The sequence below is a fragment of the Pristiophorus japonicus genome, chromosome 16, assembly GCF_044704955.1.
Source record: "Pristiophorus japonicus isolate sPriJap1 chromosome 16, sPriJap1.hap1, whole genome shotgun sequence".
Lineage (NCBI taxonomy): Eukaryota > Metazoa > Chordata > Chondrichthyes > Pristiophoridae > Pristiophorus > Pristiophorus japonicus.
In genome coordinates this window covers 54,327,782-54,341,851 of record NC_091992.1, presented here as the reverse complement: position 1 = coordinate 54,341,851, position 14,070 = coordinate 54,327,782, and the positions used below count along the sequence as shown (strand labels likewise).

Below are 14,070 nucleotides of genomic sequence, written 5' to 3'. Positions count from 1 at the left end.
ATTTTTTAAATTTAAAAAACGTGTAACATTTTTAATTTCTATTAGTTTATTGTGTGAGGTGTTTTTTTTTAAATGTTTTGTATAGTGCTTGTGCGTTTTGGGGTTTTTCTCATTCTCCTATTACTATGAATGAGAAAATACTTGCCTGTAATTGGGTGTCCAGGCCCACGTAACTCCCGCGGATGTCCCGACGTGCACGTGCTGCGCGTCGTTTGGAGAAGAGGCCTTTGAATCGGAAGTCCCAACGTGCGCAGCAGCTCCAGGTAAGTGCGCAGTTTATTTCTATTTTTTCAGGATTTACCCATGGGAAGCCCTCCTTGGAATTTCAGGGCCAATGTTTACCATGGTAAAACAGATGTGTCTCTGCCAAAATAGTTCAGGAAACTGCAGGCACCGTATAATTAAAGCTTTATCAACACCCAATGTCTTTGCGATTCTTTGCAGTATCATCAAGGGAGTCCCTTAATCTGTGGTAAAATGGAGAAAAGATGAAACCTGGAAGGCAGTGAAACTATTGCGACGATACAAATATTAGGAACTACAAATCGATCAGGAAATATATACCATGGGTCATAAAATATGTTCCAAACATTCGCATTATCTGACAAGTGCTTTTCTGCATTATTATATCTTGCTTTCACTGCACAAAATGAACCTACTGTGAGAATTTACGCAGAATTCATGCATTCTGATTTTAAAGAAGCTGTTTATCTGACTTGGTTTTAGGTTGGAGTACAACCACTGCTTTGAACTTTAACTCCCTTGTTCCTCGTAAGTTCCAACAATGCCGTTCTACATACTGAAGCAAAGTACTGTGGGTGCTGGAACCTGAAATAAAAACAGAAAACGCTGGAAATACTCAGCGGGTCAGGCAGCATCTGTGGAGAGAACCAGTGTTAACGTTTCAAGTCGATGACCCTTCATCAGAACTGGAGAAAGTTAGAGAAGTAACAGGTTTTTAAGCAAGTGTAAGGGCAGGGAAAGGGGGGGACAGGAGGAAAGGACAAAAGAGAAGGTCTGTGATAGGGTGGAAGGCAGGAGAGATTAAGAGACAAAAGGGATGATGGTATGAGACAAGAGGAACATCCTACACATTGTTCCTCGTTGCAGTGTCGGCATCAAGACCCATTGGAACCAATCGTGATGCAATGTGGGCTTACGGAGATAGAGCAAGGGAATGACATTCATGCTGACACAAAACCTAATGCAGCAGTCTCTGCACTTCAGCGGTCGTCAATCATGGTTCAGTTACTGCTCTGTCCTACTGTCACTGCAAACTCATGCCGACACTCGGGTAATTTTGACAATTAATGTAAAACGGGTGGTAGCGAGTCTGCAGCCCATTTTGTATCTCTCCCGATTTTTATTTCCATTAAAACACCAAGAATCGGGAGAGATATAATGTGGGCTGCCAACTCGCATTCACCCATTTCTCACAAACACATAAAGTCAAGATCTAACCCCATTTCTCTGTTCCCTTCATCTTTGTCATTCTTAATCCTCCCCCCCTCATCCTTGGAAACGACTGAAAGAATTTTTGTCCCTCTATTCTACCACTTCCATTTAATTATAAGTTTGGGTTTTGTATAATTACATACGGCTCCAGGTACCATTGTACTGGGAGTACACATGATGGGAGGGGAAAATTGTATGTAGGCACATTTTAAGGACGTGTTTATTTGCAACACCTAAAGCTCCGATTGGGCCCCCTTGATGACAAGTCCTGATTGCTGATTGGTCCCCTTGGAGGATAGGACACACCCAGCAAAATGTAATTCGAGCCATTCTGACTGCCGACTAAAGACAGAACAGAGCTCACTTGGAACAGACATAGAAACTAGGTGCAAGAGTAGGCCATTTGGCCCTTTGAGCCTGCACCACCATTCAATAAGATCATGGCTGATAATTCACCTCGGTACCCCTTTCCTGCTTTCTCTCCATACCCCTTGATCCCTAGAGTCGTAAGGGCCATATCTAACTCCCTCTTGAATATATCCAATGAACTGGCATCAACAACTCTCTGTGGTAGGGAATGCCACAGGTTAACAACTCTCTGAGTGAAGAAGTTTCTTCTCATCTCAGTCCTCAATGGCCTACCCCTTATCCTTAGACTATGTCCCCTGGTTCTGGACTTCCCCAACATCGGGACAGGGCTCTCTTTCACAGATTAAGACCTTCTCCCATCCCCCAAAGAAGTTCCTGCCCTCTTCCCCACCTCCCGCCACACCCAAGTTCCTGACTTTCTTCCTCCATTGCCTCCTGCCCCAGGTTCCTGACCTTCCCCGACGAAGTTTCTCCCCCACCGATTCATGACCTCAATCCCAACAAGTTCCTGACCTCCTACCCCCACCCCCTACCATAGAGAGAGCATTGTGTGTGGGTCACGGATTGTTAACAGGTTTATTAGGTACGAAGTAAATAGTGACAGTGTCATGACTTCCGGATTTCATCCAGCCTGATAGAGAATTCAAACAGGCTGCATTTAGACAGGCTGTGAAAATTCACAGACACCAAGTCAGAGATGCTACGTGAATGGGAGCATGTTGCATTAAATCATCAATCAACTTGACATTTTAGGACCTTGGGTAGCGAGCCAATTAAAAGGTTAAAAGACTATTAATTGAGCCAATAAGGTCAAAGAAGGCGAGTTCTTTTCTGTAAATTGAACCCGGTATAAATACAGCCATTTTGACCATGTGGTCTCAGAAGGACAAAGACCTGGCTTAAAGCCAAGAGCTTGTTACTGCTGCTAAAATAAAGTGACATTAAAACTACAATCGGAGTTTGTATTTCATTGGAAATTAAGAGATCTAACACAGCCTTACCATCTGGATCACGGTCTCGCTTGTAACCCCCCTTTAGACTGGATCACATTCTTCCGCCATCCCCACTGTGCCCTCTGTATTCTCTACCTCCCCATCCCCACCCCCACCCATTGAGTTTCTGACACCTCTTCCCTTCCCTATGCTCTCCCCCTTCCGATCTCCCCTCCTCCCCCCTCTGATCTCCCTCTCTCTCTGATCCTCTTTTCCCTCTGATCGATCCTCTCTTCTCCCCCCGGCCTTATGAGGGACCTTGTTCCACGAAGCTGAAGAAAGTGTGGCTACACTGCAGCCGCAACTGTGAGGGTACAGTGCATGCGCAGAAGGACACAACAGTGTTCGTGCAGATAATCACTTGGAAATTTTAACAGGATGAAAATTTTAACATTTCCCTGGAACTGAAACCAATTATGCAAATACCCAAACTCACAAAATTAGATCGTTATTAGCACTTTACCATTCTGGTAAGATTTGTCTCAATTCTAAACCATTTAGAACTGACTTACCCCAGTACATGACAATTGGCTCCATTATACCATCTCCTACTCGAACTCATGGCAAGCCTACCACATTCTTCCAAAAAGTCGGTAAATACCATACCAACCGACCACTGCATATAGGCTAAAACTACTTACTTGTATTTATTTAGTACTTAAATACACAGAAGCTAAATGGTATGTTGGCCTTCATAGCTAGGGGATTTGAGTATAGGAGCAGGGAGGTCTTACTGCAGTTGTACAGGGCCTTGGTGAGGCCTCACCTGGAATATTGTGTTCAGTTTTGATCTCCTAATCTGAGGGAGGACGTTCTTGCTATTGAGGGAGTGCAGCGAAGGTTCACCAGACTGATTCCAGGGATGGCTGGACTGACATATGAGGAGAGACTGGATCAACTGGGCCTTTATACACTGGAGTTTAGAAGGATGAGAGGGGATCTCATAGAAATGTATAAGATTCTGACAGGATTGGACAGGTTAGATGCGGGAAGAATGTTCCCGATGTTTGGCAAGTCCAGAACCAGGGGACACAGTCTTAGGATAAGGGGTAGGCCATTTAGGATTGAGATGAGGAGAAACTTCTTCACTCAGAGAGTTGTTAATCTGTGGAATTCCCTGCCGCAGAGAGTTGTTGATGCCAGTTCATTGGATATATTTAAGAGGGAGTTCGATATGGCCCTTACGGCTAAAGGGATCAAGGGGTATGGAGAAAAAGCAGGAAAGGGGTACTGAAGGAATGATCAGCCATGAATTTATCGAATGGCGGTGCAGGCTCGAAGGACCGAATGGCCTACTCCTGCACCTATTTTCTATGTTTCTATTTTTCTATAATATGGTAAGATACTGAATCACCAAAATACTTAAAACAATAAAACCAGTCCACAAGGCATTAATATACCATCTTTAGAATTTACTTCTTACAGATAAACAACTGTTTGGTGAACAATAGTTTTGTCTCTTGGTAGACCCTCCAGATGCAATATTTTCCATGAAGTTATGATTTCTTGCCAAATTAAGCTGTGTAACTGTAGCTGGAATTTATGACACAGGCTATCTTTGATGTTGCAACCATTTTCTTGACTTGGATGTTCCAATATTTCTTCAAGATAAGCAAACAGACTGAGGGTTTATCTGTCCTTCTCTTGTGAAACGATAACATCTGATGCTCACCTCTTTAGCTCTATATTTCCCTTAATCGCTTCGCTTTAGAATTGTCTATTCCACTGTCTGTCAGCCCACATATGTTATTATAAATAAACTATTCCAACCACCAAATAAATTTTTGACTATTATTTTATTAACAAAGGCAATGAAACAAACAAAGAAACCTTATTTGGGAATCCTTTTCCATTGAATATACTCACCTTTTGTTCAGGTTGACATGGTACCGTGAGGCAAAATCCAATACAAACAGGGCAACCTCCAAGCATCCGTCCAAACTGCAAGTGAATAACAGTAAATTTAAGTAACAATTTAGAACTCCCTATCTGTTGGGACATTTGAGGCTGGATTTTTGACTCCTCTCCGCTCAGTTTTTTGCCCCGGAGCGCGACACTGGCGGCGGTGAGGTGTTCTGGGTGGGCGGTCAGCCTCCAGCGCCCCGCAGCGATCCTCAGGTCCGGTATAGCGGTGGAGCGGAGCAGCACCAACCGGAGGAGCTGCGCCGGGTGTGCAACACCCCTGGGTGAGACACCAGCGCGAATTTTGATTCTTGTCCGACCCGTATGCCCCACAGCATGCCTCGCACTGGGAAATCAGGGCGGTCCAACGGTGCCGACAGCAGAGAGGTAATGGATTCCTAAGGTAAGTGTGATTGTTTTTCTTTTTAATTTTTTTTGCGTTGTGTGGCGTGAGCAATGTTTTGGAAATAATGTTGTGGTTTTTTTTTAAGGTTCCCCCCCAGGCGTCTCTCGGAGCCCTTCCGGCCCGGCTCTTTAGCTCGGGACTTTCCCATCCTAACATCCTAAGAGAGGTGTAAAACGTCTCCCTTAGCGCTGCACCCCCTGACTCGGGACCCAGCTGCCCAAACTTAGCTACTGAGGCGCAAACTATTCCCGGGCACAAACTTTACCGCCCTGCCGCCATTATCACCCCAAAAACATCAAGGCTGAAAATCCAGCTCCTGATATAGTACAGTGGCGACTAATTGCAGAACGTTTCTGATGGACCTGTGGACCAGGTGTGTCCTAAAGATCAGAACATGGACAGGCAGACAGAGAGGTCCTACACCGTGATCTTACACATCTTGGAACTCTCCCAGAGGTACTGTCAGCTCAAGCCAATTTTCAAATCAGATTTACCCCAATTGACATTGCAGAAAGTAAGCTAGACTATAGATAAGGCACCAAATTAACAAGTTTGAAACAACTCAATATAGAAACATAGAAACATAGAAAATAGGTGCAGGAGTAGGCCATTCGGCCCTTCTAGCCTGCACCGCCATTCAATGAGTTCATGGCTGAACATTCAACTTCAGTACCCCATTCCTGCTTTCTCGCCATACCCCTTGATCCCCCTAGCAGTAAGGACCTCATCTAACTCCTTTTTGAATATATTTAGTGAATTGGCCTCAACAACTTTCTGTGGTAGAGAATTCCACAGGTTCACCACTCTCTGGGTGAAGAAGTTCCTCCGCATCTCGGTCCTAAATGGCTTACCCCTTATCCTTAGACTGTGACCCCTGGTTCTGGACTTCCCCAACATTGGGAACATTCTTCCTGCATCTAACCTGTCTAACCCCGTCAGAATTTTATATGTTTCTATGAGGTCCCCTCTCATTCTTCTGAACTCCAGTGAATACAAGCCCAGTTGATCCAGTCTTTCTTGATAGGTCAGTCCCGCCATCCCGGGAATCAGTCTGGTGAACCTTCGCTGCACTCCCTCAATAGCAAGAATGTCCTTCCTCAGGTTAGGAGACCAAAACTGTGCACAATACTCCAGGTGTGGCCTCACCAAGGCCCTGTACAATTGTAGTAACACCTCCCTGCCCCTGTACTCAAATCCCCTTGCTATGAAGGCCAACATGCCATTTGCTTTCTTAACCGCCTGCTGCACCTGCATGCCAACCTTCAATGACTGATGTACCATGACACCCAGGTCTCTTTGCACCACCCCTTTTCCTAATCTGTCACCATTCAGATAATAGTCTGTCTCTCTGTTTTTACCACCAAAGTGGATAACCTCACATTTATCCACATTATACTTCATCTGCCATACATTTGCCCACTCACCTAACCTATCCAAGTCGCTCTGCAGCCTCACAGCATCCTCCTCGCAGCTCACACTGCCACCCAACTTAGTGTCATCCGCAAATTTGGAGATACTACATTTAATCCCCTCATCTAAATCATTAATGTACAGTGTAAACAGCTGGGGCCCCAGCACAGAACCTTGCGGTACCCCACTAGTCACTGCCTGCCATTCTGAAAAGTACCCATTTACTCCTACTCTTTGCTTCCTGTCTGACAACCAGTTCTCAATCCATGTCAGTACACTACCCCCAATCCCATGTGCTCTAACTTTGCACATCAATCTCTTGTGTGGGACCTTGTCGAACGCCTTCTGAAAGTCCAAATATACCACATCAACTGGTTCTCCCTTATCCACTCTACTGGAAACATCCTCAAAAAATTCCAGAAGATTTGTCAAGCATGATTTCCCTTTCACAAATCCATGCTGACTTGGACCTATCATGTCACCTCTTTCCAAATGCACTGCTATGACATCCTTAATAATTGATTCCATCATTTTACCCACTACCGATGTCAGGCTGACCGGTCTATAATTCCCTGTTTTCTCTCTCCCTCCTTTTTTAAAAAGTGGGGTTACATTGGCTACCCTCCACTCCATAGGAACTGATCCAGAGTCAATGGAATGTTGGAAAATGACTGTCAACGCATCCACTATTTCCAAGGCCACCTCCTTAAGTACTCTGGGATGCAGTCCATCAGGCCCTGGGGATTTATCGGCCTTCAATCCCATCAATTTCCCCAACACAATTTCCCGGCTAATAAGGATTTCCCTCAGTTCCTCCTCCTTACTAGACCCCCCGACCCCTTTTATAACCGGAAGGTTGTTCGTGTCCTCCTTCGTGAATACCGAACCAAAGTACTTGTTCAATTGGTCCGCCATTTCTTTGTTCCCAGTTATGACTTCCCCTGATTCTGACTGCAGGGGACCTACATTTGTCTTTACTAACCTTTTTCTCTTTACATATCTATAGAAATATTGAGTAGCTAAATTAAACTAAGATAAATAAGTTAATATTTCAGTACTCCTGCTGAGGCTAGACACTACACTCTCCGGCTGTTTTACATTCCTCTGGACTGTTGCACTCTCACAGGACAAAGTGTACTCATCAGGGCACTGTGAGGTCTCCAGTAGGACAAAGTTTGTGCAATAATTGCAGTTCTTCTAGATACTGATACTGTAAAATTCACCAAAAATTGACTTGGTTGCAGCAAATGACCCTGCATCAGATTGGCTGGATAAATTGCCTTCGATATTAGTTTACAGTCAATAAAACATTTTTCTAACAGAAACTTGGGTTCCCAACTCCAAAATTAATTGTGTGAGCCAAAAGCCTGACTCCCCATTGCCTTCACGGTGCTAATCACCTGCTTCCTCCCAGCTCGAAAGAAAGAAAGCAAGGCATGTTGCAAATGCTCCCAGATATTACATCCTGGCCCACTTTGATACCCACCTTCGATCTGGCGTATGTTGGTTGCTATCTTGCTGGTTAACCCAAGCTCTCAGAAAGGTATAATTGAGTAAATTTCTAAAGTGACATGTATTATCAGATCAGTCACATGGTCTACTCCTGCTCCTATTAATTATGTTATGTATTAAAAACATACAGAAGATGGAGGCGACATGCAGGAAAGAAAGTGGAGACAGAAAAAAAGTCTCACATAAAGAATGATGAGAAAAAGAGCGGTCTATAGAATCAATACCCTCATGAAGAGAGAAAGAAAAAAAGACAGAAAGTTGGGAGTGGGAGACCACAGAGACACAGTTACAGAGTTTGTAGCCATGAGCAGCACAAATCAACAATAATAAACAATTTGTATATTTAATAGTGCCCTTAGAAAATTGAAATGTAGCAAAGGACTTGATAAGAACAATTGGACTTCAAGCAATAGTTGCGAAAAGCAATAATCTTGGTAGGTTTTTAAAGGCAGGAGGAGACGTGGCAAGGGGTTGTCAGCACGCCAAGATCATGGATGTCAGGAGATGCAGCATGTAGATTAGGAGTAGGGGGGTACCAATGATGAATGTAGCACATGCTAGGAGTGACCATAAAGTAAGTTAGGCATGCAGTAAAGAAAATACTTTTATATATCATCTTTCACAACCTCAGGATGCACTGTAATCACTGTGTTAATGTAGCCACAACCAATTTGCACACAGCAAGCTCCCACAACAAACACAACCTACAGTGTTGTGGGTTAACTGTTGGACAGCACATAACCCCATTGCTCTTTGAAATAGTGGCATGAGATCTTTTACATCCATCCGAGAGGGCAGACGGGGGCTCTGTTTATCAACATAGATAGTCCCTCGGGGTCGAGGATGACTTGCTTCCACACTAAAAATGGTGACAGATTAACTAATTTAAAACAGTGGAAGATGCTTGTGTGTGAATTTGTTTAACGTGGGGTGGCCGTTGCACACCAGCCACCACACGGGCTTGACGGGGCAAGGTCTTGGTCCAGTGGCAAGGGGATCCAAGACGACTGGAGACCAGGCTCCGCCGCATGTGCCAATATATACACACAAACACAAAGATATATATCCAAGAGACGGCGCCTTCAACAGCGTCAGCCAAGATTGTGTGCTTATGCCTCTGAACTGGGACTTGAAATCACAACCTTCTGACTCGGGAGCCAGAGTGCCATCCATTGACCCTACACCCAGGAAGATAAGAGTGGCCATACTCATACATTAAATATTGGAACACCTCAACTCAGATTAGTTTGTCATTTAGCAAATATAGACTTTATTAATACCCACTCCTCTCCCAAACAAATCCTGTCACTGTAAGGCCCTATTTCCCACATTCAGCATTAATCAACAATTTACTTCAACTTGTCCCCACTTGGCCAACCTGCAGCCACTGGCTTACATCACCACCAATTCTGGTACGGGGGGGGGGGGGGGTGGGGTCATCATTCATGTAACTATTATAAGATAAGGGGCTACATTAATCTTGAACCAACTGAATTCCACATTAAAGGTTAGTTAAAACTTACAGTTAAAGTTTAGATCTGAGTACATTACCCTCTACCAGCGTCAGTATCTGTGTACTGCCCCCTCACTTATATTGGCTCATTCCGAAACCTCGGGGCGGGGCGAAGAGTGCACTGGGAATATAGAGGGGAGCTTGAAATCATAAATCATATTTATTGACGAGATTGCACCGTGTTTTGATCAGAAGGCCGTGGGTTTAACGATATAATTTGATTATATTGTTTTATTTTTACACCGATGAGTGAAATCGTGGTGTATTAGCTGAGAGCAGTGTAAGTGTTTTGCTCCTGCCCCCCCTCCGGAGGATCGCGGCGGTAGTGGCGGCGTGGCTCGAGCGGCCCTGCCTGCCTGCCTGGGGACGCTTGGGGCTGAAGCAGCTGCTCCCGTCGTGCCGCGCCGTTCGGTCACAGTAAGTACCGCAGCCGCCCGCCCGCTGGGTTTACGCGCCGCCGCTGACACCGCCTCATGAATAACACGGTCGCGGTGCCGTGAGGCATTCCCGTTCCCTTTTGCTGGGCCGACGGTGTCCGCGGGGGTCCTAGGGCCGACGGTGTCCGCGGGGGTCCTAGCGCCGCTGGACGCATCTGTCTTTTGTTGCTCCCCTATTCCCCAAGACTCAAACTTTTGCGGGGCGAGGGGTTTCAATCACAGATTCCCCGCGGGGTTTAGCGAGGGTCAAGTGTGCGTCTGCAAATGTTGCCTGGCTGCAACATAAGTTATAGTCAAGTCGTGCACAACTCCATGGTCTCCTTGAAACTTGGCACGTTGTCCATTGCAAGTCTTCCCTGATGTATTGTCTTCCAAGTTTAGAAAATAAGAAATAGGAGCAGGAGTAGGCCATTTGACCCCTCGAGCTTGCTCCCCCATTCAATAAGATCATGGCTGATCTGTTCTTGGCCTCAACTCCACTTCCCCGCCCGCTCCCCATGGCCCTCGACTTCCCTATAGTTCAAAAATCTGTCTATCTCCACCTTGAATATATTCAATGACCCAGCCTCCACAGGTCCCTGGGGTAGAGAATTCCAAAGATTCATGACCCTCCTGAGAGGAAAAAAAAATCCTCCTCATTTCTGTTTTAAATGGGCGACCCCTTATTCTGAAACTATGCTCCCTAGTTCTAGATCCCCACCTGAGGGGAAACATCTTCTCTGCATCTAACCTGTCCAGCCCCCTCCGAATCTTTGGAGAGCGTCCATCACATTCACAAATGTAGAAAATAACGAGCAGTGTTGCTTTAGAAAGCATCTGGCAATCTGCAAACTCCACCCCACCCCTCACCTATCACAGCTATATGCTGGTTGAATTTATTTGGCTCAGGGAATATCTGAGTGCTCATTCCAAACTTCTGGTCTTTGTGGGTCGCTGAGGTGAGTACTGTGAAACTCCAGTTCCTGCTCCCCCTTCATTTGCACTTTTCTCTCCTTGCAGATACAAACAGGAGCTTGGTGTTCTGATTTAGGATTTATTACCTAAGCGTCGAACACCTCAATGAGATTACCTGTAACGTGCAGAGTGGTTAGAATGTGGAACTCGCTACCACTGGAAATGATTGAGGCAAATAGCTGACATGCTTTCAAAAAGTAACTAGATGAGTACATGAGAGAAAAGAGAATAGAATGATATACTGAAATGCTGAGATGAAGTAGATTGAATCGGAGGAGATGACAACAATTTGTGGTAAAACGTCCCAAGACGCTTTACAGAAGTGTTATAAGACAAAAATTTGACCGAGTCTAGTGTATAAACACTAGCACAGACTAATTGGGCCAAATGGCTTGTTTCTGTACTGTAAAATTCTATGTAATTTTATGTTTCGTTTAAACCATGCAAACTTAAAATACTGATGTATTTTGCTTCATCTTCATGCATCCTGTTATGGCCTGATCAAGTAACAAGCGCTCCCGTCTACAAGTTCGGCCCACCTATTAGTAATGTTCAAGTGATTCCTTTAAATAGAAACATAGATACATTAATCATCAATATCTTTGTTCCTGTGACTGTACAACTACAGTTTAACTGTGGACAGTTTGTTGCAGAAATCTCCAGTGCATAAAGACAATACATTGCACAGATCCCGGGGGGTGGTGGTGTGATACACAATTTAATTGGTGTGAAAAGGTTGTTAAAATGTCTGGAATAACCAGCGCAATTAATACCTTTTTTAAGTGACGCTTTTGTAATTGATCCCTGTGGTACGAGCATTATTTGTCCGATATATGCAGATGCCCGTGATAAGCATGGATGGTGTAAGTGTTGGGACTATATATGTAAAATAAAAACTTGAGCTCATTCTGAATAAGGGGTAAGAATGCTACATTTATCTTAAGTAGGATGTTTTTACCTGATGGGCATTATAGATTAGAACAACCAGAGGAAGAGCAGTGATTGTTTATCTGATCACAAGTTCTAACTAGGAAAAGACTGGAACAAGCAATTTTTAAAGGATGTGCCGTACTGTTTGAATTTGTCTCACCAGACTGTTGTGAACAAAATATTGGTTGGGCTTGTTTTTGAAAGGTTTTGGATTTTCGGAAAGGGGGAGCATTGTATAAACTGATACTTACTTTGGGGAGGGGAGGCGAGGGGTTATTTCCAGTTGGACTTTATTCAAATAGTTTAACGATGACGTTAAATAGTATAAATGTCATCATGGCCCATTGTGGAGGAAGAGGTCATGCTTGAAGTAATGTGTTGTACTGCCCTTGTACATTCTGACAGTGATCGATAAATAAATAAGGACTGTCAGTCTTGGTCCCTGCCAACCACTATCCATTGACTGGCATTCTCCCACCCTTTCTTATTTGTCCCCGGTGTTCACTTGACGTTGGGTTCAACCTGCCTGCCCCCCAGCCTCCATGCCCCCCTCTCTCCCCCACCCCACCCCGCTCTAGTCGGCCTGACCCCCAGGCGCAGAGCTGCAGTCTGTTCCCTTCAATGTTCAGATAGAAAGTTGTTATATTTTCGCTGTGACTTTGTGAACTGAGTGTCAGATTGACTAGTAGTGCTACAACAATTACGGTTCAGGTCTTTGAGTGTCGAGAATAATTGAAACAAGTCTCATCTATTCCAATGAAATACTTTAATAACAAATAGTAAAATACAAACAAGCAAACCATACAAGCCTCACACCTTCTGTTCTATATTATCCGTTTAAACAGAGGTGATCAGTCTCTGCTCCGGTGTCCTGCTTCAAGTTCCTAACTTGAGGTCCCTGCTTCTCGAGGTGTTGCTCCTAGGTTCTCTCTGGTTGACTAGCCTTTTCCCTCTACTTTTATACCATTCTTAGACTTAGTCTACATGCACCAACCTGCCCATGGGGTGACTCAAATGTCTGAGGCCACAGTCTTCCAGAACATCTTGTGGTAGTCACAAGGCATCTCATGCTTTCTTTGACCTGATTATGCACCCTAGGAGTAGATGAAGGTTGGCGGCCTTTGACTTTCCCTTTGTTTGCTTTTGATGTGATTATCGCGGCCGCTTCCGTTGTGACTTGTCCGTATATGTGACATGTCTTGACCGTTTAGTGGCTGCAGTATTTTCCAAAAGAGTTCATATCAGTAATAGGCCAGTTATAGAAAAACTATTTGTACCTAAATAAAGAACATCTTCCAAAATCTTTATATTTTTTAATATGCACTCTTGGGATGTCGACGTCACCGACACGGTCAGAGATTATTGCCCATCCCCAGTTGTCTAGACTGAGTGACATGGTAGGCCACTTTGTAGGGCAGTGAAGAGTCAACTACATTGTTGTGGGACTGGAGTAAGCAGGGCAGATTTCCTTCCCTAAAGGGCATTTAATGAACCAGTTTTTACAACAATTCGATAGCTTCATGGTCAACTTTTTACTAGCTTTTTATTTTTAAACTGCAAGGGTGAGACTTGGACTCAAGATCTCTGGATTACTCATCATCATAGGCAGTCCCTCGAATCGAGGATGACTTACTTCCACGTCAAAAAGTTCGCAGGTGTTTCAATGATGGACCTAAAATTCCAGGTCCCGAACTAAATCTTGAAGGCTGGAAGATGCCTGTGCTTGGATTTTTTTAACGGGTGGTAACTGTTGCACACCAGCCACCACACGGGCTTGACAGAGTTAGGTCTTGGTCCAGTAGCAAGGATTAACCAAGACGACTGGAGATTGGATTACTCATCCAGTAATATAACTACCGCCCACGACCGCATGCCAGATGTTCTGTTTGTTGCTGGAGCTCTGTTTTCTGGGATGTGATTGGTTTACTGGCCAGTGCTGAAACCGCATTCTCCACGATTAACGATGACTGTTAAACTTGCTCTATCTTTCCCATGTTTCTGCAGTATCTTGCATATGGTTTGACCAGGCTCCACCCAACCTCAGCCCTAGCCTGAAATCACCCCAACTTGCTTCCTTGGCTGATTCTTTTCTTCAACTTTGACCTATAAATAGTAAAAATGTAGTCAAAGGAGGGTAGGGGCCTATGGGGGACCAAAAGGAGATCTTGTGGAGGCAGAGGTCATGGCTGA

General features: G+C 44.5%; 1 protein-coding gene and 1 long non-coding RNA gene across 8 annotated transcripts in view; one reads left to right on the top strand and one right to left on the bottom strand.

The window, feature by feature from the left end:
* LOC139226510 (uncharacterized) overlaps window positions 1–4,855 on the bottom strand; it is a 42,413-nt gene extending 37,558 nt beyond the window's left edge. Inside the window, exons 1-2 of the long non-coding RNA XR_011587273.1 lie at window positions 4,683–4,855; window positions 146–467 (exon numbers count right to left, since the gene is read on the bottom strand). This is a non-coding gene — a long non-coding RNA (uncharacterized lncRNA). The remainder of the gene's footprint in view (window positions 1–145; window positions 468–4,682) is intronic.
* Window positions 4,856–5,031: 176 nt separating this feature from the next.
* The window catches only part of LOC139226508 (NADPH--cytochrome P450 reductase-like), a 132,240-nt gene continuing 123,201 nt past the window's right edge, over window positions 5,032–14,070 (top strand). For 2 of the 7 annotated variants that reach the window (XM_070857342.1, XM_070857339.1), the window contains exon 1: window positions 9,868–9,976. Coding sequence is in view for 2 of the 7 variants with exons in the window: in XM_070857337.1 (XP_070713438.1) it covers window positions 11,229–11,244 (16 nt within the window). In the remaining 5 variants the exon portion in view is untranslated. Of the gene's footprint in view, window positions 5,122–9,867; window positions 9,977–10,915; window positions 10,935–10,995; window positions 11,148–11,213; window positions 11,245–14,070 lie in introns of those variants that run through there. The other 5 variants (XM_070857338.1, XM_070857340.1, XM_070857341.1 and 2 more) reach the window with 5 other exon arrangements.